Consider the following 25,385-nt stretch of genomic DNA (forward strand, 5'->3'; position numbering starts at 1 on the left):
GCCCTTACCCAGGAACAGTAACAAGGAACTTTCCTGTTTTCCTGCTAGGCAAAAAGGTCCCAGGCTGGAACTCCTCAACTGGGTGAAGATGTCAACAAAAACTGAATTATGAATCTCCCATTTGTGACAAGGAAAAATTTCTGCTCAAGCAGTCTGTTAGGGAGATTTGCACTCCTGGTAAACATGTTGCTGATAGGGTTATGTGATGGCTGATGCACCAGTTCCAGAGAGTGACTGCCTCTATGCAGAAAGGCAGAAATATCACCCCTCACACACTTATTTACATAAAATACTATTGTCATGTTTTTCGACATTATTTCGACGTTTAGATTGGATGAGTAGGAGGAAGGAGTCACAGGCTTGACGGACTGCCCACAGTTCTAGTAAATTGATAAGCATTCTGGACTCCCAGAGGGTCCACTTGTGTTGCTCCATAAGATAGCCCAAGAGGGAAGCATCCCAAGAGGGAAGCATCAGTAACAATGGTTACCTAGGAGTTGGTGTGAGAAAACGGACCACCACCTGAACCTTCTCTGGTTCTGTCCACTAGACGAAAGAGTCTAAAACGCTGAGTGGAATTGTCACCTACCATTTAGGTTGCCCTTCTTTGGTGATTACATGGAGAGAAGCCAGCCACGTAGGCTGCGATGAAGCCTGGCAAAAGACATCAAGTGGGTGCATAAGGCCATGTGGCTGAGGAGGTAAAAGCAAGTTTTGATTGATGTTCCAGATCTGATAAAGACCTGATGAATGAGTGTGCTCGTGGCCTGAAACCTCTTGAGAGGTACATACATTCTTGCTGTAGTCGAGTCCAACATCATAAAATTGATGAACTGCCTGGGTGTTACCATGGATTTTTCGTGATTGATGTAGACACTCAGTAAAGGCAGGTTCACCACAACAATGGATGCCTGCTGAACTTTCCTCTTAGGAAATGTCTATCAGAAGCCAGTTGTCATGGTAAGGGAAGACTGTAAATCCCTCTCTTCTCATCCAAGCTGCCACTGCTGCAAAACCCTTTGTGGAGATCCTGGGTGATGAAGTTTGACCAAAGAGGGAGGACTCTGAATTGGTAATGCTCACGAGGAAGGCACCTGAGGAACCCTTCTGTGTGCTGGGTGGAGGACTATGTAAAGATATGCATCTTTCATGTTGAGAGCTGTGAAATGTGTGTCCTATTGGAATTATTGATGCCAAGGATATCATGCAGAATTGTTTTGAATGAATCTGTTCAGCTGTCTCAGACTGAGAATTGGCTTCTGTGACGTTGACTCCAGGGAAGCCATGCTGAGATAGGTTAAACAGGTCAAACTGCAAAGAACGGGACAGGCAACGCCCTAAATACCGGTGGTTTTCTTTCATAAGATATACCAAGCCAGCAACAAACAGGTTCTGATGACCTCACTAGTCATTCAGTAGACAAAACACAGTTCCCTTAAAACTATCCAGCCCTTTGGATAGCACCCAGACAGCCAAGTCAAATATGATGGGGATTACTGAAAATCTTTATCCATCATATGTAAAAAAGTTCTACCAATCCCAAAGGATCGGACACATTACCAAACAGGTCAATGAATGGTTCAGATCTTACCCAAATACACGCTTAAAGCCAATGCTTATTCAACTAAGCTAACATTTATTTTAAAAAAAGGAAAGCATAATGGTTAAAAGGTCAGTATATATACACAGATGAAAATAAAGCTCTACGGTCAGTTTCAAAGTAAAGATGATAACTGAATTGCAAAGTTCTTAAATTGCAAACTCTCTGAAATTACCCAAACAGCTTGGAGGTCATCAGTCCTTGTTTAAAGCTTCTTTGTTAGTAATCCAGTCCAGAGAAATGAAGACTAAATAATCCATGTACAGAGTTCGTTCAAATTTTCCCATGAGAATTAGCAAGGTGATTCCAGGCTGGTGCTGGGATCTCAATCTTTCAATCCAAACTTTCCCTGACGAGCTTTGAGATAAAAAATTTGAGATAAAAAGGATCAGGCCTGAAGCTTCCTTTATAGTTGAAGCAAGGTGGGCACTTGCTGGTAACTCCCTCATGTGGGCTTTGATGAAAGAGACGTTTGATCTTTACTCAGTGGGTCCTTCCTCAGGCAATACAGATAGCAATAGCTGTTTAAACTATCAAGACAGTCCACAGACACTTTCTTGAGTGGAGAATAGTAATGTATATTGTCCTTTGAAGTAAAACTTTCACCTCCTAAGCACATATAGGTATTTGCTGCATTAGCACAGTTAACAGACAGTTTACATAAGCCTCAAAGAGTCATACAGGCAAATGATGTTGTTACATCAAAGATCCATCTAGATGTTAATATTTCTTTTGACCTCAATCAAATAGAACAACAGTAATAGACAGGAAAGCAGTTTATCTACATTGCTAACCTCCAACAAGATATATGTAAACATCAAATAACTACCAACAATACACTTACATATCAAAGCTCTAGTCTACTTATAAGGAATGACCCTCACTACCATTGTATTTTCCTAGAATATGTCTCGAAAGGTCAGAGTTGGACCATGCAATTTGTAAAGTTGTGTCCATAACCTTGTGTACCATCTTCTCCAGAAAGATGATTTACTCGGGACTAAGTCCTTAGCGCCTATGCATGCTGGCTCTGCTGACTTTGATGTGGAGGGATCCTCTCTCTTTGGTGTGTTTTTTTAGACAAAGATGGCTTGTCCGTAAGTCTATGAGAAAGCCCTTGATTCTCATGAGAAGCCCTTTCCTTAGGCTTAACAGTTTTAGCCTCCATTCCCAAGCTCGTGCTCCATTCCCGAGCTCACCTACTTGGTGAGACTACTGTACCACATGTGTGTGGAGGTCCCCAGTCTGGATCTGATTAGGGCTTCATTGCCTTCTCTGTGAGATGTTTTCTGAGCCTCAGTTCCTAACCTTCACAAGTTCTGGGGGAAAAATGAGCAGCAGATGCTGCAGTTGGCAGAAACATGAACCTCACCCATTGATGATCACTGCTCTGAAATGGAGCATGGGCAAGAAACACAATTTTTTAATCCTGGGACTCCGGGCGCAATCCCAGACTTTTCAAAAGAAAAAAGTCCTCAGGTGTGAAAAAAAACAACATTATGTAACTCTGCTACGTGGACTATGTCATGAAGACTACTCAAACTAACTATATACAATATCTTACAGTAATATAAAAAAGTAAAAGTAAAAAAGGAGCTGAGGGCAAGGAAGATTCCAACTCAGATCCATGCAGCAGTAAGAAGGAACTGGAGAGATGTCACCCAGTGTCATCCTTTCGCCCTTGGTTTGGAGCACAAGAAGAGCTATGAAGCATGGGCAGGTCTATGGACACTGCTTGCAAAACATTCCAGACTCAAACACATGGTGCACATGCATATCCTAAGAATGACACACACATAAGGACCATCACTCAAAGAAGATCTACTCATGCTTAGAGTTCTGATTATTCCTAGCTATGAGATTTTGCCGCTCAAAATAGAAAAGGTTGCATTATTAATTGGGATGGATTTATTTTGCTATTTTGTTTTAGAGGCATATATTGAATGTCTGTTCCCCCCATTCCCAGACAGAATAAGGTTAAATTTTTACATGGCAAATTACACTACTAAAAGTTTATTCTACTACAAAAATCTTTAAACAGCTACGGTAAAAATGTTTCTTCGGGGCTCTGGAGGGAGATTTTCCCACAAGCTACAAGAAAACCTTAAGAAAAATTAATTTACCATAAGATTGTACGACTCCACTGATCAGCCTGGTGTTGATAGTTTCACCATTTCTTTCCTTTTCTATCAGTTTCAACACAGCATTTGTTACCTTTGAAAATATGGATTAAAAATGATTGAACATACATTAAACCCAATTATTTGGTCAACAAATATGGTAATTAATCAGGCATGTACTTCCATGTTCAAGACAACCCAAACTCCTGAAAAAGATTTAAGGCAATGTATTAATCTTAACACCGAACAGAACACCCACAAACATCATTGAAAATTGTGCACATCAGTAACTTTGAACTGCAAATAAATATAAAAGAATCTGTTTGTGTCTTTTATTGTTTTTCTCTAATATATAAGCAACCTCTACCTGTTTGTTTAATAAATTCTGCTTGTTTACATTTGAAATATACAGTAGAACCTTGCCAATCCATGCTTTACTAACCCATACATCTGAAATGCACACACAAAATTAGCAGCCTCTCCTCATCCCTCATATGTAACAGATACTGCAGATGCTGATGTCCCATATTACTAAAATTTCATTATTATAAAACATACTACTAGGCAGCCAGTATATTACAAGTACTGTCAAATTAAAACTGAATTACAGTTGATATAATGTATGTAGCTTGACAGTGTATATTGTCATGAGTTATCCTTGCTTTTTTAATGCATTTTTTCACTGAATGCAATACATTTAGTTAATCTGAAATGAGTCTCAGTCATTAGAAGTAACTATTTCAATATGAACTGCAAAGGGGAAGAAAAAAGCCTTCTGCTTTTCCTTCATGTTAAATGAATGTTATGTTAAATGTAAAAATGTTTAAAAAAATCTTTTCTGGGGGGAAAATATAATATATCATATCAATAATCAAGTTCCTAATATATCAAGTTCCCTCTTTGCTGGAGAGGACCCTGACATCTTTGTAGGAAAGAATACTGATCTGATATGAGAGAGTAATTTCAGCTGACTCCACTTCAGTGAGGAGTGGATGCTGATTTATGTCCTATTCTGCAATGAGACTGTATCCCACTCACCAGTTTGGGGCCTTAGATTGTCCTGCCATTATAATGAAACCTAAATTTGCGGCGTTGTCATTGTTATAACTGTTGCTTATGACATTTTAATACTAACCTTGTGAAATAATGCAGTAGTTATAAAATACTTACCTGCTTATTTAACGGCCTGAACAAACAGTCCCTCCAAGTCACCAAGGCAAGCTAAGTTTGGGAAAGGGAGAAGAAAAAAAAGAAAGGGTTATATATACAAGGTAATCCTTTATGGAAAACTGAAATTTTGTAGTATGCTAAATAGTTATTTATTTTTAAGAAAGTCTTAGTCACAGTTAGCTAAGCTATCCCAAGGAAAATTTACATTTTATAGCTATACCCAAACTCTAAATGATCACACAGCATTATTTTTGAACTCCTGTTTTCCTCATCCCCCCAGAGACAGATAGGATTATCCAACACTTACCCTGACAAATACTCCACTCTTTAAATTATTTTACAAAACATGGGTTTTCCTACTACAAGCTGATGTAGGGACTTTGAATTGGAATGGCCAGAGAAGGAGCACATAGGAGATGAAAACTCAGTAAAGATACCCTACTAAACTGCTTTTATCCTCCCACCCAATGCAGAGGTACTTTTATAGTGAAATAAATTATATACTAAGCAAAAACTAAAATAAAAAGATTCCTTCACCATAGAACAATCTAAATTTACAAATGAGTACAACACAGTTCAAGTGAGAGGGAGAATATCACTGTTAGATATGACAGTTCAGCGTGGTTTTCAGAATACAAAGGAAAGGTAGGATGTCTAGAGCATTTTACAGAAAGGTTGTTTCAAATACAGGGAGTGAAAGGAAGACGATTTATAGCCTATGACCCTAACAGCATCTCGTTTAAGGGACTCATTGGTATCCGATAATGAGATTCAGCTGGCCTGATCAGTTCAGTGTATCTCAGCTCACTATTGTCATAATTTGTATCTAGAAGATATCACGTAAGATATCAATAGAAAGCTAACACAATAGTGATCACTAATATTATGGTGTGGTATGCACAGAAGACAAATTCAAAATTACGAACATACTGGAACTTATGTTATCAAAATGTGTGTGCCAGTTACCCCCAAACTAGACAAAGAAATCTGGTACTGCCACCTTGAAGGTTTTTCCAAGGTACATTAAGACTATGTGAATGCAATTTAAACAGAAGGTAAACAGGACAATTAAGCCAACAAGGGCAGAGATAACCACTCAGCATCACATCAGAGGGAGGAGATTGTACAAACAGCTCAACCTGTGTTTTAGCAAACAACTGCGGAGTAAGGAACCAGCATGAAACCTTCCTTCACCACAAGATTCCATGTTCCCTTCCTCACAGCTTGAATGAACTTTAATTTGGTGGGAAGTCTCCAGAATAATCCATTTCAAAGGTGCACTGGACTATAAAAGAGAGGGTCAAAGAACCCCAAGTTATGTTTCACTTAAGACAAAGGCATCAATCTCTTTGAGTGTGTGGAAGATTCTGACCAACAGGGTGGTCAGGCATCTTACAGGAAGGTAAACTGGTAAGGAAACTACCATGAACTAAAGCTGTAGCTTTTTTTTTTTTCTTTTTTTAAAGTCTTAGCCCCTAGAAAGTTTTTCTACCTTTATTTGCTTGTAACCATTTCTAACTCTATCCTTTATAGAACTTCCTTAAAATCCTATCTCCTTTAGTTAATAAACTTGTTTTACTTTTAATCTGAACCAACCCAGTACTGTGTTTGATTTGAAGTGAACATGTTAACTCCAGTTAATGTGGCAAGCTGCTGGGTACTGTATCTTTAAAGGAACAAACAAACCTTAACAGCAATTTGAATGGTCCAGGAGACAGTTGGATATTGAAGAGCACACAATTCTGGGAAAATTCTGGACTGGGGGATTTTGGGGTCATCCTGCCAGGTGTAACCAAAGGTGGTGGAGGCCAAACTGTGGCAGTGGTATAACAAGAAGGCTGCTGGAATCAGAGCTGCTGAGTCAGAGCTACTTAACACAGAGATGCTTAATGAATGCTTGTATGCTGGCTGGAAGCATTCAGACAAGGCAGCTACAACAGCACAGCATTTACACTAATCTGGATTCCTCCCCAGAATGTGGCATAGCCAGAAATCAGAAGAATACACAAATCAGGAAACAGGCTTAAGTGGAATACAGCCAGTTAGACAGGGAAATAAAAGAAAAGGAGACCAGATCAGGAGGCTGTCAGAAATAGTTTTGAAAGTGAGAAAAATTTAAATTTTGGTGGAAGATGGAAAGCCTGTGAAGGGGATGGGGGAAAAGGAAAATATGATTAAAATAGTATAAGATGATAATTTTTGCAGCAGCATATTAAATTGCATGAGAGATGTCCAGGAAAAACAAAATTACAAACAATATTGATGGCAGTCATGACCAGAGCATAGAACAACATTTTGGGGGCAGGGAGAACAAGCAAATGAATTTTGCAGATTACATAAATTGACATGATTTACCTTGTCTAGACGTGGAGAGGGAAAAAGATATTACTTAAGCTTGCAACTCTGTCAACTACTTTCCCATCCCCCTGACTTATGACTATTCGCAAAGTCCTCCAGATGCCTTCCCAACTACCTTCTGTGGATATGTACACTGCAATCAACTGATGTGATTCAACACTCATACACATACTTGAGCTAGCTTTAATCTAGCTAGTTTGGGTATCAGAGTAGTGAAGCTGCAGTAGCATGTAATTACTCATGGTTCTGAGCAGGCTTGTACAGTCCACGCTGAAGTGCATGCTGCTGCAGCTTCACTGCTCAAGTATTCACGCTAGCTAGTTTAAAACAGTGGTTCTCAACCTTTCCAGACTACTGTACCCCTCTCAGGAGTCTGATTTGTCTTGTGTACCCCAAGTTTCACCTCACTTAAAAACTACTTGCTTACAAAATCAGACAAAAATACAAAAGTGTCACAGCACACTATTACTGAGAACTTGCTTACTTTCTCATTTTTACCATATAATTATAAAATACATTGATTTAAATATAAATATTGTACTTACATTTCAGTGTGATACTTGAGTCAGTTTTTTACTTGTGAAATGTGTCTGAAGCCTGAGCCCCCGGCAGTGGGGCTGAAGCATGTAACTTAGCTTCATGGGACACCCTGTGGCATGGGGCCCCGGGAAGTTGCCCTGCTTGCTGTCCCCTAATGCTGGCTCTGCACTTGAGACCCCCTAAATCCATCCTGTGACCCCACCTAGGGCTGGAACCCCCAGGTTGAGAAACACTGATCTAGATGAGTTGATGTAACCTCTGAAAGACCCCTGAGTGCCCTCAGGGATACATGTACCCCTGGTTCAGAACCACTGTTTTAAAATTAGCTCCAGGTGTACTTACACAAGCAGCAATCAGACTCTGTGACTGCACCATAGACAAACCCTGAGTCACTTCTAGTCACAGGAGGCAGGGACAGTATAAAGGGACTTCTCAATGCCTTAGGTACTCATAGCAATCAAAATCTCTCACATGTTAAAATTAAATATTTAAAGGTCGGGGATGGAAGGGAGAACATTGTATAGGTAAGTGCTTGGAGAGTAAAAAGTTAATTTCCACTTCTTAAAAATGTCTTTGCCCTTTTTAATGTGATTTACATGTACAAAAAAGTGTAATCCAAATGATGTCACTCATCCAAAATTAGATGAGAACCAATTAAATGTTACAAACATACTGATGATTAAATCAGACTGTAGAGATGAGCATTTCTTCAGGATAACAAAACAAAGGCAACGCACCTATTACTTAGTTTGGTATATAAATATTCTACTGAATTTCATTACGAAATCATATGCACACATTGTTTTATTAACACTATTAGTCACATGGTAAGCATCAGCCATACACAAGAAAAAGAAAGACACTCTTTGCTCTGAAGACTTTACAGAACACACAGAGGCCCAAGATGCCGACTGCCTTCCTGCCTATTTTCTCTCAGGCTCAACATCACAAAGGCTAAGGCCCATGGAAGGTTGTTTTTTTTTTTTTTTGTTTGTTTTTTTTAAAGTAATTTACTGTAAGGTGACAACATACTAATGATAATCACACTCTGGTAAACCTCATACAAATACTGAGTTTTAAGGAGTGATTTGTGTGAAGAGAAAGCAGATGCATGGTGCAGTAGGCTAGGGACACAGTAGGGATATACTTATATTTCCATCAAAATATGTTTTAATAAAAACTTAAAACCAATTAATAATACACTTGAAAAGAGAAAGCTCTTTAAAATGCTTACTGAGTAGATTTCATATATTCCTTTACGACCTTCATCACACTCACGACGAACCCAATGTCGATTGAGGTAGGCACAAATCCCATTCAGCACTTTGCTTGAAAACCTATAATCTTCCCATTGTTGAGTGTAAAATTTCAGCACACTCTCATCCATCAAGTCTTCACCATCCTGAAACAGGGGAAGTCCACCAATACTGTAGACTGCTTATTTTTTTAATACACAATATAATGCTATGTAGAGACAAAAGTAATCAGCTACTATAAACAGAAATCCATGACACAACATATGCTGCTGCTTCCAGTAAGATCTCTGCTATAGCAACAGGACTCGCTGCACATAGGAAACGAAGTATTACTAAATCCATTGTTACCTTGATAGTGGTCTGGTAAAATGTTAGAATTATGGGTTAGATATCTAGTAAAAATGCTTTAGCCCTGTCGACTCTATGGACTCCACCATTACTACCATCTGGGGACCTGCAACAGTGGTAAAGTTCATGTGCTAAATGTATAAGAATAGCCGCTACCCAGGATTCAAGAGTGAATACTGTCACTTTCCCCTTAAGAACTCTGCATCTAAAAGCAGTTAAGTTGCTACCCGCAGTCCTTCTGAGTAGAGGAAAGGCATCACATATGGCTCTTAACTACAGAGTTGAAGTCTGGGAAGTAAGAAAAATATAACAGGATACAGGGGAAGTTGAAATATCTTTCTAAAATAGACCAGTATGGATTGTGGGAACATATGGGTAAGGACAGAAGTCCATTCTGGATACAACATGGGATACTCTTATGCTGCTGGGTGATCATTGTGTGATTGTGCAGTCTAATTGTTGGGGCCCCTAAACCTTTTTATATTCTTGCTTAAATCTTAAAAAAAAAAAAAAAAACAACGGGTTAGCTCCTTAATATTGAACAAGATTAGAAAAGCAGCTGGGAAATATTTTCCTAGAAGATAGCCTAATATACCATTGTGTTAGTACTGTAACTATTTCACTGACAACTGCTGTCAGTGCATTTTCAATCACACAAACAAGCTGCCTAACTTTGCAGTGGGGTTAAGATGGAGGTTAGCTATTAGCTAAACAAAATTCAGCTACACTCATAGCAAATGAAAAAATTACATAGGATAGCTTATGAGTCTCACCAAACCATGTGAAAAGTTGGGTGTTTCTTTCACAGTAATTGACTTGTATACAAGGTAAACAGTGAAAGGTTAATGAAAGAATTAAGATGTAAAATTTCATGATTTTCTACAAATTTGAATGCAACAATTTTACTTGCAGTGGCTTCAAATACTTTTAGTTTGATTGTACTATTTTGATTCCAATCTACCTCAATTTAACGTAATTATTCATTTAGTTGACATAATGTATCTTACCTTAAGGAGATTTGTCAAGTAATTCTTCAGAAATTCTTTAAGTCGTTTGTACAGTTCTAGGCCAACAAACTGAGCTCCTCCGGGTGTCTGGCCTTTTTTAGATTTAGAAGGAGGTACTCCAGCTCCTCGTGCTTGATTAGACTGGTGTACACTAGTACAGTAGTTATAAACATGACTGATAGAAAAGTTAAGGAATAGGTATGTGTGTGTATGCTACATATTCTATGCAAATTCTACGAGTTCCATCTGAGCATCTCAAAGACTTCATAATCAATTATTTAACCCTCCTGCAAGGATTACCTGTGGTGTCAGTAAGTAGTATCCTTATGTTACACATGGGAAAACTGAAGCAAAAAGAGATTAAGTTATTTGTCCAAGGCATCTCAATCTGTAGTGGAGCGGAAAACAGAACAATATATTTGACTGATTTAATGTAGTACCATTTCTCAAAAGGACAAAAGTTAACCTGGCAATTGCGGTCTTGTTAATTTAGTTTCTGTTCCCAGCAAAATAATCAAAGAAAACAATATTAACAGATAAAATACAGAAGAAATCATGAGGTACATTTAGAAGGTGACATCCCAGGAAAAGCTACCACAAGCTTACATAAAGAAATCTTTTCAGACTAATCTGACTGCCTTCACTTTTTGCTAGAATTACAAAATTAATGAATAAGGGGAAACAGTGGGTACATTTGTATTTTAGTAAAATGTTTATAATAGTCTCAAAGTCTTAGAAAAATTCAAACTGGTTTGGGTAAGAATAACCGTCATGTTGAGTGAAAACTGTCTAAAAGACTGAACAAAAGGTAATCATCAAATGTATCAAACTGCACAGAGCAATCTAAAAGAGTATTTCAGGGATTGATGTTAGGACCAATCTTAATTAACATCTTTATTAATGAACTGGAAGATGAAGTAAACCACACTAATTTGCTGATAAAGGTGAAAATGAGTAACACAAGGCCTCTACACCAGCAGTTAAACTCCATTTAAACTGTAAATGGATGCATATATATTTTGCTGGTCATCTGCACAGCTTCACTTCACAGCCATCACTTGCTCCTGAGCTGTAAGGAACTTAAGCACTAGTCTGAACAGACAAACAAAGGGACCAGAAATAGGCTGAAAATACTACAAGCAGAGGAAAAACAAACGCGCACACACCCACAGAGGGAAGGAGAAATATGGGAAGCAGTTATGCTGAAAGAGAACTAATATCAGTAATGGACAGCAAAGTAGATATTTGTTTGCAAAGTGATGGGATTAAATTAAAGGCCAAAGCAACATTGAGCTGTGAACAGTCATCACAACAAGGAGCAGTGTGGTAATAAGTCTTCTATTGCTTTAGTTTGACCAGACATTGAAAACTGCATTTAGTTCTGAACACCACCTTCCCAGAAGAAATTTTAATTTGAGTCTTCCAAGGGAATCAGTGGAACCCCCTTTCCTCGGGACACTTCAAACTAGAGTAGACAAAACTAGGAAGTATCCTGTACAGAATTACTTTCCTGTGGCTGGGAAATGGATTAGATGATCTAATAGTCTTATCTTTAGCTTGTGAGACTACTGCTCCAGGTCCATGCTTTACACACTAGGCCAGGATTCCTCTATAAAAACAAACAACACCTCAGAAAACTATTTTGTTGAGAGTATGCTTGTGTTTTGATTTTTAACACTCCCTCGAGAAAGGCCAGCACAATAAAAGCCAATCGGTAAGCAAAATAAAATACCAATTGAATTAGATAACCCAGCATACATTATGCACCAGAGTCACTACGGAAGGACTTGTAACACAGCTTTAAATCAAAAGCAGAACTTCTGAAAGGCAACTAATAATCCCCTATCCCGATTTTTTTTAAAAAAAGCGTATTACTGTCTTTAATATTAAGTCATGCAGATCCTTAAAAGTGGTTCTCAGCTTAATCAAGAAAGTATTTGACACTTCAGTAAATGCAAAGGCTCAAGGTCTTTATGATCAATCACCCTTTTTGTTTCCCTCCAATTTATTTTCTCATTTTCTTCTGCATCCCTACTTGCACGTTTATTTTAGAAAGTCATGTACTTCTAGTCCAAGAATACAATCCTCTTTACTTACATTTCACCCTTGTTGGAAATTTATTCCACACGTTTATTTCCCATGTGTTACCCCTACCTCAGTACCAAGTATTGGGATTTTCTACAATGCTAAGCAACCATAAAAAACTGGATTAGTGCTCAGTGAAAGAAGCTTCATTCCCTGCATCAGACATTCATTTCCTGGACACGATCAGTTCATGAAGGTACAATATTAGAACTACTGTCTTTTTCTAGAAAAAAGATTAAGCTATTCTTCAATCTTGTTTATCCAAAAGTTCTGGGATGTGTCATTACTCTGACTGATCTGTAATTCAATTCGAGTATCTCTATGTAAGATGTGATTTATAGTTCTTTATGTAATACATTATAATACCATTGTCTTCCAATTACACAATACACCTCTATATTTTATTCAACTTTCAGTCTTTAGTAATGTTACGCTGTCAGCTGAACACTATACAGTCATCATTCCAAGTAAGTCTGGTATAGAACTCCTCCCCCAGTTATGATTTAGTCAAACAAGTTACTGGGCTCATTACAAGGGTAAATGGGTGAAATTTAATGGTCTGTGATTTATAGGAGGTCAGACTGGATGATCTAGCAGTCCCTTCTAGGCTTAAACTCTAGAATCCACTTAGATGATATTCTTAAACTTGGCTTCTAGAGAGACAATTGTTTGAGAGAGTTAATGCAGATTAATTTTACTAATCTCTGTCCTTCTGTGAGAAATCACATTTTTACTTAAATTCTCATTATTGCTATGCTACCCATCACTCATTATTATGCTGCCATTAGCTGTAAATAAGTTTCATTTTCCATAACAAAGTATCTTGAGTTCACGGGACACGGAAACATGCATTTTATTAGTTTACAGCATTCAGGAGAACATAGACAGTTAAAAATCACAGTTGGCTTTTCCTTTTCAGCCTTGTATAGAGAATGGCATCTTTGCAATTTACAATGGTCCAATGGAATTGTAACTTTTAATAGAGTGTGCCCACACTAGCCCATGCTGTTTTGGTTTCATCATGTCCACTCAGCATTTTCTCCAACAACTGCAGTATCCGGCATAAGATCCCGAAAGCTGGAGTCTGAGAGATGCAATGTAGTTGGGAGAAGTGCTGTACTACAACATTTAAAATATGTGCCTTATCAATGGAGTATTTCCCTACCAGATAATTTTCTTTTAAAGATCCCAGTCTCTGCCTGGCTACGATTCCTTTTGCCAACAAACGGAGAAAGCACACACATCTTTTTCACATCTGTATATGAAAAAAAAAGTATGTGTTCAGCTGAATAATCAAAAGAAGTTCTATGGCAAGATTGTAACTAAAGACATTTCTATAATTTGAAATGTACAAAAAGTGATGCTAATCTGAATAGAGAGAAGTCTGGATTGGCATAGAGAATCTCAAAGGAAATAAATGATCAGGTATGGCACAATTCTCATTCTCTTGGCCTGCCCGCTGGCCGATGCCAGTCAAGACACTTAGGTCTTCCCAAAGCAGTATTCAATTTTGCCATAGTATTAGCATCTCACAACAGCTTACAGAGGCTCCTTCTGAACAGTGCATTCACTGAGACCTGGACATCAACCCAGTGACGCTTGGAAAGGTGTGACGTTATGTGCAAGAAGCAACTTCATAGATTACCATCAAATATATCCGCTTCCTCTGTCCTCAGTAGGCCTTGGAATACTTCCGAGAACTTCTTTTCCATTATGAAATAAGCCTCTCTGATGGGGCTGTTTTATTTGGTTAGACAAGGCCAACCTGGCTGCTGCTATCCTTTTCTTATGCTAACCCTCCCCCCCAATTAAGTTTTTATAAGAGGCTGGACTTCCTTCACTATCTGTACATGACTTAGGACAAAACAAAGACAGGGTTATGCTCTGATTCACATGGAAGGGCAGGGAACCATTAGTAAGAAGTGTGGCACTGTTTTGACCACAATGTTGTTCTGATTAATGAGTACTGCAAGGTAGGACATGATGTTCTCCGATTAGCATAGCCAAACTTATAGCAAGCAAAAAGATGACTGAGGGATAAATGTGGTAGTGAAGTCCTTCATGATAGCTTGAATAATGATTTGGTAAGGGGATTCCAATCCAAATTTACTTGCATGAAAAAGTGGGTGGTTTGAGTACAAGCCTCAGTTTCCCCAATTTAACAAACATCTCCAAGTAACTGGAGGTGTCCCAAAAGTCGTATCATATACATAGTACTAAAAGGCTGCAACTGCTGCAAAGCTAACTTTCAGTGAACTGACATTCATTCCTATACCCCAACTATTGAGCAAAAATTCCACAGATATTAAGAATTTAAGAGAGCACAGCATCCAACCTCTATTTTCACATTACGTAATGAATACTTTGTAAAATCTTGCATACTAAATCCAGATAGATGTATTTTCTGAATCAATCAAGGTTGATATCACCATATCAAAAAAGCCTCTCTGCGAAACTTGCCCTAACAGCAGCTATTCCGTAAGCCTGAAGTGAACTGATTGAACCAGATGACAGAACTGAGGCTTCATTAGGTCCAGGAAACCAGAGTACTCACAGCCAGTCTGGTGAATTCAGAATGAAGTTTCCTGTGGGCGTGGCTTTCTTTTAGAGCATTTCCTCACCAGGGGCATCATTTCAGAAAAACTGGGGTGGGATGGCTGTGGGGAGTGGTACATGTTCATCAGCAAATTGTGCCGGCATGTAGAACATAATATGTGATTATTCTATATATTACAAAGTGAGGGGTAGGAGGTGGCAAAGAGTAGAAGACACAATAGAGTATGTATAGATCTATGAAAAGTCGGGGCGGGGGTTGGGGGGAACTGCTCTCCCCGCCTCATAGCAAATGACACTCCTGTTCCCCACTATGGGCCAGAGTGAATATACATATAGCCGTTCAAAGTTCCACTCAAGTAACAGAACATCTATTATTTCCCCAAAGACATGATCCTTTAATATGCTGAAATAACCCTGCCTTCCCATTGATCTTTATGATAATCTGCAGATTCCCCAACTCTAGTGTACTACATATATACTGTGATTGAGATCCCATGACCCTGGATGAGGTGTTGTTCTACCCAGGACAGACAGCTGCATGTGGGAGTTTGTCCATGCTTTACTTTCTGTGATTCCTTGCCTATAAACTGTGGTTGCATTGTCTGACTGTACCCAGAAGGGCTTGATGGTAAGATTCTGTACAAAATGTACAAACAGAGTGAGTTTTGCCTTCATTTTGAGGTGGTCAGGTAACCACTTCTTTGTGGTCCATTTAGTCTAGGTCATCCCAATAAGTTAATTTTTGTATTCTGAATTGACCAATGGGAGGCTTTTCCTCCCCCCAGGTTCCTGTGATCCAGCCTCCACTATGAGCCAGCAGCTGGAGAATCATCATTACAGTCCTTTGATATCAATTTCACATGAAAACACAGCAATTTTTTCTGCTCTTATTTCAGGTCTAACATTGGGAATTAGGCCCTGAGGACCATCTCCAAGCTCACTGCTATAGATAAGCACCTATAAGCAATTCTATACAGATACTGAGATCACAGAAAGACTGATCCCAGCACAATAATCCTGCCCTGTGTTGACTCTGCTGTGTTCCCTACCCAACTAAGCTTCCAAGCAGAACAACTTTTCTGAGAAATAGAGGAAGATCTTTTCTCTGTTAGTGATCCAACTCCTGGCTCTCCAAGAAGGAGCATAACCTGGTGATGGCTTCCTTACTTGGTGTTTAATGCTGGCGCTCATCAGCTAATTGTTTACATAGGGGTGCATTCAGAGTCATTTCTTGAGGTTTCAAGGACCACAAGCACTATTATAGCATTGATGAGCGTTCTTGACAAATTCTCTTTAAATTTAGTTATTTTTGCAAATAGAATGGAGGCAAGATTTAATTCACACACACACAAACTCACTAGCGTCATTTATTTACTTGTATGAAAGTGTGCAATTCACAAAGACATTCTAGTAAAAAATAAGATGGACATTCATATAACCAATCTCAAACATGCACATAATGAAAGTATTCTATGTAGTCAAATTTTGGAATTCTTCCAGATTGACTTTTATATAAATCAAACCACAAATTATAGTATTTACTCCTGTTGTATGGTCCATCAGAATGTTTTCCTGTACATATGTTCTACATGTAATAATAATATTCTCATGCTGATGTTTACACTCTGTGCCTCCATATGCTACAGCCAGCCACTGACAGGAAGACTGATGTATTCAAAACAAAATCTGAAATGCAGCATGTGTAATCAATCTGTAAGCCAGCAACAAAATACATCACATACAGTCCAAAAATCACAAGGAGAGTTCTATAAAAATAATTCTTGCCTTACAAGTAAAACCTAGTTTCACAACAGTAGTGTACTTCAGAAGCCATGTGTGTATCCAAATGGCTATTAGGAAACATCAAAAGATCTCAGTGGGATGTTTGTACAATATTTGCAAATCAAACTGAGGGGACAGATAATTACTCAGTAGGATATTCTGTACCAATATGCACAGGAGTGTAATCTTACTTCTTTCCCAAGCTAATTGTGCAGCTAGTAAACAGCAAGGCCTGATCCAATAATGTGATGAGTATCTGCTGAGAGATACTAGTTGCCCTCAATTTCTATCACTTTCAGACACAGCACTTTGCAGAAAGGACCTAATCTAAGTTATTTCTAGACTGCTCTTACTATTGAAAGAGATACTAATTTCAAACTTGAAACAAAGAAAATGTAGGGGAGAAAATGAGGCCATAATGAAGCCTCTCCTGATGCCAGTCAAGGCTATAAGATTCAAGAGACAACTCTCTCAGAGCTTTCCTTCCTTTTCTTGTAAACTGATACACAATCACCAGAACTGGCCAATAGCTAAGTTATAGTTCAACTTCATCTTACAAGGTGCTTGTCTCTTTGCAGTGCTTCAAAAAAACCCAAAAACAACAACACACTTTACTACTCATCTAAAGCTCATCTGCGCAGAACAGTTTTCTCAGAGGTCGGCCACAGCGTTTGGAACAAAACATGCACAGGATCACAACTTTCACTACCTACTACTTCAAGTGCAAGGCACACTTCTTCAATCTTGCCTTATCCAATATAAACACACAGCAGCATGTACATATTAAAAAACCAAAGAAAACTAAAAAAGCACTACCCTGCACACACACCATTCTCCCCCTGAAGAGAGTAAGAATAAGTCACATGTGAAAGATGTTAGTCATGTCACTTAATGCACAACTGGAAGGCTCTCAGATACTATACAAATGAAGGCAGCATAAAAATTTATAAAATAAAAAATTGTGCACTTTTATAATCAAACTGACTATTTAAGAAGTTGCCTGGAGAGGCATAATTGGGTTAAAAAAAATTTAGTGTTTTTGCTCATTATTTTTTTTTAATTAAAAAAACAAAACAAAAAACAAACTTCTATGGAAAGTTGAAAAGAAATCAGCATTGCTGAAAAAAGCTAGTGTAAAGAACAGAATGAAATAGATAGGCAAAACCAAATGGGGCTGAAAGGAAAGTAGGAATAGGTTAACTACCAAAACAGCTGTGCCACAAAAACTGTGGAAGGTTCTTCAAAATGAAGTATGCTACAAGGACAATAAGAAAACTTTCCAAATAGGGTTTTCCTATTCGTTACTTATTTGTCTTATACATGTTGAATGTGGGTATTAACTTTGCTACTTCCTATGATCCAACAATCTGGTTAGTCTCTTTACCAGGCTGAACTGGCCCACAGGAATAACTCAAGTCAGTTTTCCTTTATGTGTTTACCTTTAATATTTCACTCAGTTAGGACAAAAAGAAGCATAGAATAATTGAGGAAAAGTACACAAAACACTTCACATGAAAGAAACTACTTGGGAAGTTACAGAAATAGAGTAATTTGCACTGCATTAAATGTAGGGCTGGATGGTATTTTTTGACCAAAATGCAAATTCAGTTAAATTTAAACAATTTGTAAATTTGTGTTGAATTCACAGAATTGATTTAAGTGAAAAAAAGCCTTACACTAAAAAAATGTTGACACTTTTAAATTAAGTTTGACTTTAAATTTTTCATTTTGTTTTTCATTTTCAAAAAGATTAACATAAACAAACAATCTAAATAAAAAAAACTTTTTGATTTCCCAGAAAAGTTTTTAAAAATATTTTCAACTTAACCCAAAACAAGTTTTCTTCCCTGATTTTTCAGACTTGCCAGCAAACTCAAAATAGCTCAAGTTAAACGGCTTTCCAAGAAAATGTCATTTATTATACTTAATATAGAATATTAGAGGAAAAACTGTTAAAAGTAATAGTTTCAGACCAAATGTGATACAAAGATTAAGTTTTGTAAAACAACCAAATGAAGCTTTTGAAAAAATTAAGACTCATGGAAATGCTTACAGAATTTTTCTAACCCCTTCATAAGTCAATAGTTGAAGAAATTTTGCTTAAATTTTCCAAAGTTAAGAACTTGTCAAATTAATTCACTTTCAGGCAGAGTGTTTACAAGGCTGAAGCACAATTTCAAAGCAGTAACATGAGCCAGTAGAAAAAAATATTTCAGACCCTTCTAGGTAGCTCTTATATACCCAGGCATTGTCATATGACCGCTCTCCACACTTAAAAAAATGTATTTCCCATCTATCTTATGTCTGGATAGTTTTCCACAAGATTGACAAAATATTTATCTTTAATCATGTAAAGTACTATATAAAATTGCTGTAGATATAGTCCCATTTTACATGGGAAGAGATGAAGCAAATCATAAAGGAACTTGTTTACAAAGTACAGTGGCAGAGCTCAGATTAGTTTAGCCATCCATGACAGCAAACCTTGCACAAGAGAAAAAAAAAAAAAAAAAAAAAAAAAAAATATATATATATATATATATATATATATGTATGTATGTATGTATATTGGAGAAAGAAGAGAATTGTCTACTATGTGAACTTCAATTGTTTAAATCAAAGTCTGAATTCCGTAGAAAGAAAAGCAAAAGAAGCTATCCTAAATAAGCCAAATAAATTCCAGTGGCTCAACTCACAGAGTAAATCTCAGATTTCCTTGCAATCCTAAATTAACCCTTACACCCATGGTAATAGACTGCAACAAAAATTATAACTACATGTACATAAATACTTAAAATACACAACTTTTAGGCAGGTATATCCACACACACTAAAAATTCTATGGTAATATGTTATATCTGGACGTGTAAAAATAAAGAAGTTAGGATACCTTAGTTATAGTGTGTGTATGCCTGGTGCATGTGTAATATTTAGTAAGTCGCCACATCCATTTACACACAAACATGATACAATTAGAAATACTAATCTATACGATATCTGTAGGGGAGCAAGTTATGAGAAGAACCATAACAGATTTCTTGAATCTATGCATTTAAAAGTTTCAGAATCAACACTATAGTAGCTGTTTTTATTCTGAATACCCTTTTCCTAAAAAAGAAAGTGATGAACATGCGATGTTCATCTCACAAATGAGAGAAACATGACTGATCATGCATGATGCACAGTTATTTCAAATTGAAGAGATCCAAATTGGCAGAGTTCCACACACCTGTATAGTCATAGCTGTATGTCCAAGCCTTTGTTTATTGAAGTTACTGCACAAGGGAAAATGTGCATTATCATTTTTCCACACATAAATTTATAGGTTTTTATTTCAACCTGAAGGGCTCCTGACATGCATACGCTGATACACATTCAGTGATCTTCTGAATCATCAAACTGTACACAAACTGCATGGATGGTGATGGGTAATGGATACTACACTGATGTCCCCAGTGTGATTCCAAACTACTTAGAGGAAAGTGGGGGGCTGGCTGGCTTGCAATGGAGCTGAAGGAGAGGCAAACAAATGCTGGGTGTTAAAATCTGCCTTTACTGACCTCCTTAGTACAGTGGTTCCCAACCTTTTTGGCTCGAGGGCCACAGAGATAATTTTTACAACCCTGAAGAGCCATCAGTTTCCGCCAAAAACCACCCCTCTTCCCTGCAGCCAACGGAAGAAGTACAGCGAGGAGGCTGCCTTCTCACTGATCTCCCGTTCCCCTGGCTGCAGCAGGGAAACTGCATGCGTCCTGTAATCCCGTGCACTCTACCTGGGTCCCTAGGCAGGGCTCCCTTCTGCAGTCAGAGGGACGGGGGATCAGTGATCCCCTCCCTCTGGCTCCAGCAGGGACCACAGCACCTATGGCTCTAGCAGGAGTGCCTCCGGGCCACAAGTTGGGAACCACTGCCTTAGTATATGTCAAAGAGGAGAGAGTACAGTCAGTTCAGCAAATGTGCCAGCTGTGGGCAGAAGAGATACTTTAATTTTAAAAAATGCTCCACACCTCCATTCTACTGGAGTATACAGAAAGTTATGACTTTTGTCAAGGGTAGTGGATCCATCATACAATGGTTTTGTTAACTCTTTCATTAGTATCGTGCTTTAGGTTGTTTGCAGACTGAAATCTGTATTATATAACAACAGTTTAGCCAAATAAAAAATAAGCCTAGTTTCTGGAATGACTGGAGAACACAGACAGCTGAAACAGTAAGTGATCCTGAACTTAAAGTATTAACAGACAAAAAGCCAAAAATATGTCATGAAGCAGAAAGCGAGAATGTATGCAGTAGTGATGTATCATTGTCTACTTAATCTACTGCTTTTAAAAGACTTTTTAAGTTTGCAATATACAGTGGTCATAAGTATCCCAGTGAAGGCTTTTGTGCAGCTTCTTTGGTTAAGATAGAAATACCAGCAGCCTAAACAGCTAAAGCTAGCCTGAATTTGTATCCCACCTGACCATATGTTTGGGCAGACCGTCTACTGATACTGCAGCAAAGCCAGTCACCAAAAAAAAATGTAGAAAGTTTTTACATTTTAATTTATAAACAAGTTATTTTAAGTTTATAAAGTGTAAATACACTGCATTTAACTGTTATTTCAGTTCACAATGGTAGATAGATGTGTTTATTTACAGCGGGAATATTAGGGAAAGCAATTACATTTAACAGATGATAACTAGAATGAGTCTAATTCTGCCCACAGATATGCAATATTTAGCTCTAACAGACATCAAAGAAAGCGACGGAAGAAAAAATGATTTCAAGTAATAAAGCAGAAAATGGTTAAACAACAATTTTAATCACAGTAAAACTAATGGACAAATAAGGAAAAGATTATGCGTAGATAATGAGATGTAACAAAACATGATCTTTTATAAAGGTCCTAAGTTTAAATATTAAATATGCGGGGAATCCTTGTTAAAAGTAATTTGTAAATTGTTAATCAGAACACTTTAGTGTAACAAACAGCTTTTTGAGTATCGGGCTTATTGGAACAATGCTTACACAAATTTCAGATCATCCTAAATTTGGACAGTTCCCTTTAACAAAAATTTCAAATAGAAATTAATTTTACTTGTTTAATGGAAAACTGATTAACCAATGTTTTGGAGATTCCTATGAGACTGAACTTTTTTTTTTTTAACCTAAACAACATTAGTCTCTCTTAAACGCCAGTATCAACAACAAATGGCACTTACCTGGCTGAACATTTTACCTTGTGCACTTCCCATCTCTCCCCATAGCAAAAGAAAAAGATTAAAGCAGGCTAAGTGTTCTACCAGCATGAGTAGAAATGTTATTATAAATGCATAGCTTTTGAAGCGTTTTAACGGTATAGATTTAAGATATGAAAGAAGCCAGATTTTGTTTTAAAAATTAAAACCACACAATATGATTGCTGTGACTGGTGTAAGAATTAAGTGAATTAATGTGAGGTAAAGCTATAACTTTTAGACAGCTCCTTGAGAACAGTGATTCTCAGACTACGTTTTACAAATCCAGACAGACAAGTGCTGCAGGGAAGTGGGAGATTGTGAAGCTATTCCACAAAATTTATAAAGGAATATGCAGAAAACTTAAGAATTATTATTCTGAAGAAAACATACAAATGTTTTTGCTCAGAGTAAAATGCATACTTAGAGTAAAACTCCAAAAAGAAATGAAATATTAAAACTTTTTCATCTTTATCAGTCAATTTACTGATGATCATTCATCATTTCATCCTGTGCTTAGAACAGACAAAAAATACAGAGATTAGTAAAATAATGGTTATTAATACTATTGTATATGTTGTGTTAGTTATGGCAGTGTATTAACTCACTATTATGGAAGTAAACTTGAAAATGGGACTTGGGTGCTGCTTTTGAAAGTTTTAACTCACCTGTTTTTTGTTTTGGTCGCTTCTTTAGGCAGGATCTGGATTAGCGGACATGTTTCCTCAAAGACAATAAATTAGCCAGAAAGAAAATTACCTCTGTTGGAAAAGACAAGATTGATCTGACACTGAAAGTGACTTATAGAGAGGATGAATCATATAAAAAAGGTGGAGAGAATGAAGACAAGATCTTACTCACATTGTGGAGTAAGAGCAGTTCTTCAAGAAACATGTTCCTATGGGTTCTCCACTTCAGGTGTGCATCTCAAGCCCTTAACTGGAGATTCTTCACACTAGCAGTGCCTGTTCAGCTGCGTAACCTCTTCTTTTTCTTCAAGTAGTGTCCATATTGGTGCTCCACTTCAGGTGACTTCTAAGCAGTTTTCCCCAGAGAGAGGATGGAGATTTGGAACTGAGCCCAGAACTGAAGATAGTACTACAGTACCCAGAGCTGCACCGGATCTGACAGCATGGATTAAAACGTAGTGTTTCAAAAATGTATGTAATTAAGCCCATGTAGCAGCCCTACATATCTCAGACACCAGTACGTTAAGGTTTGCTGTGGATAGGATGTTACTTGTGACTGGTAGAATGTGCTATCACCCTTTGAGAAGAATGAATGCTTGCAGTCTCATAACAAGTGACAATACATCCAGATATCCATCTCGATTAGTCTCTGAGCAGAAATTGTGGATCCCTTAGATCTAACCGAGAAGGAGATGAATAGCCTGGATCACCTTAAAAATTGCTTGGTTCTACCTAGAAGGCGGCCAGAGCTATCCTAGCATCCAGGGTATGAAAACAGGAGTCCTGCAGAGTTACACAGCTTCAGGAAAAACACTGTAGATGAGCAGATTGATTAAAGTGGAACTCCAAGAGAACCTTAGGTGAGAATTTAATATGTGGGCATAAAGAAATCTTATCCTTGAAGAATAATGTAAAGATAGAAGGGGGGCAGAGAGGGAACTGCCATCAAGGCACGAATCTCCCCAATTCTATGGGCCGAAGTGATGGCTACTAAAAAGACCGTCTTCATAGATAAATGGAATAGAAAACAGATTGCCATAGGTTTGAATAGATATTTCATAAAGTAATTGGAGTACCAGGTTGAAGTCTCAGGTCAGGATGGGGTCACTAGTCTGGGGGTAGAGATTCCCCAAACCCTTAATCACCTATATGATACAGATATGGAAAAATATGGAAAAACCTCAATAACCAGATGAAAGGCTAATACTGCGGCCAAATGGACCTTAATTAAGCTAACTGATATCCCTGATTTCTTCAGATCTATCAGATATTTCAGGATGACAAAAAGAGGAAGAGATCCAAATAAGAAGCGGTTCTCCAATGGGAGAATCTTTACTATTTCTGTAGGTAAGTAGTATAGGTTGACTTCTTCCTACTACTCAGTAACTCCTATAGAGCAAGAGGATTCTAACCTGTGAAAAACCGAGGAACCATGCCCAGAAGCAGAGAACCTCTAAAATGGAGTGAAACATACAACACTCATTCTGTGAGAGGAAATGAAGAATGGCCAGGAGCTTGAGCGGTGGATGGATGCAAAGATGAAGCAGGTAAGGGTACCAGGATTGTCTCGACCAGTTTGGTTCTATAAGGATAACCCTGGCTCTGTCCTGCTTTTTTTCATCGCCCTCTGTCAGTGGAGCTGGAGAACACACATAGAGCAAATCCTTCTTCCAGGACAGAAGGCATCCCCCAAAGAATAGTAGCTCAGATTCCCTTTAGCAGGAAAGAGTGCACTATTTGTTCCTCAAGATAGCAAAGAGAGTCACCTCCGGCAGACCCCATCTTTGGCCTATGTTGTGGAGGACTTGAAAGTCCAGCTCCCATTCATTGTCCTGTAAGATGTATCTGCTGAGAATATCAGCTCTGGTGTTCTGAATGCCTGGGAGGTAGACCAACAAAATATGGATCTGATGAGAAATGCACCAGTTCCATAGCTTTGATGCATCAAGAGGAAGATCTTGCACTTCCCTGCTTATTGATACAGAACATACATGACACATTGTTCATCATGACCTTGATTGATTTGCCCCAGCTGAGAGGTAGAAATAGAAGCAGGTGTTCCTGACAGCCCTAGTTCCAACAGATTGATGTGGAGATTTGTTTCCTGAGTAGATCACCTGCCCTGAGTCGCGAGAGCAATGAGATGAGCTCCCCATCCCGACAATGATGCGTCTGTTGTTAAAGTTAGTGATAGAGTTGTGTGACAAAAGGGAAGGCCCATGCAGATGCTGAGTTAATCTTTCCACCAATCCAGGTAGTTCCTCACTTGTAGGGGAACAGTCATCTGTCTATCCAAGGTATCTATGACTGAAGAATAGGTTGTTCCGAGTCAACCTTGAAAGCAACAGAGGCATTATCTTGCATGATCTGTCACGAAAGTGCAAGCTGCCATGTGTCCCAAAAGCCGAAGACAGTTCCTTATAGTGGTCTGAGGACTGAATTGTCTGTACCAAATCTGACAAGTTTTTGTACCTGACTAAGGGAAGGTATGCTCTGGCTGTCATTGAGTCCAAAGAAGCCCCTATAAATTATCTTCTTTACAAGGGTAAAGTGGATTTCCTTACATTTAGCTGAAGGCCCAACTCTTGGAACAGAGCAAGGGCCATCTTGGTGGAAGGCAGTACTGCTTCGTATCAATGGTCATAGAGTAGTCAT

General features: G+C 38.1%; 1 protein-coding gene across 1 annotated transcript in view; it reads right to left on the minus strand.

Moving 5' to 3' along the window:
• CUL1 (cullin 1) overlaps positions 1-25,385 on the minus strand; it is a 90,622-nt gene that overhangs the window by 42,196 nt on the left and 23,041 nt on the right. The window contains exons 3-6 of the mRNA XM_067550346.1: positions 10,400-10,574; positions 9,023-9,190; positions 4,891-4,941; positions 3,724-3,814 (exon numbers count right to left, since the gene is read on the minus strand). Coding sequence (XP_067406447.1) covers positions 3,724-3,814; positions 4,891-4,941; positions 9,023-9,190; positions 10,400-10,574 — 485 coding nt within the window. The remainder of the gene's footprint in view (positions 1-3,723; positions 3,815-4,890; positions 4,942-9,022; positions 9,191-10,399; positions 10,575-25,385) is intronic.

The sequence above is a fragment of the Emydura macquarii genome, unplaced genomic scaffold, assembly GCF_026122565.2.
Source record: "Emydura macquarii macquarii isolate MOO-44397 ecotype Brisbane River unplaced genomic scaffold, CSIRO-AGI_Emac_v2 contig_1263, whole genome shotgun sequence".
In the NCBI taxonomy this organism is placed as follows: domain Eukaryota; kingdom Metazoa; phylum Chordata; order Testudines; family Chelidae; genus Emydura; species Emydura macquarii.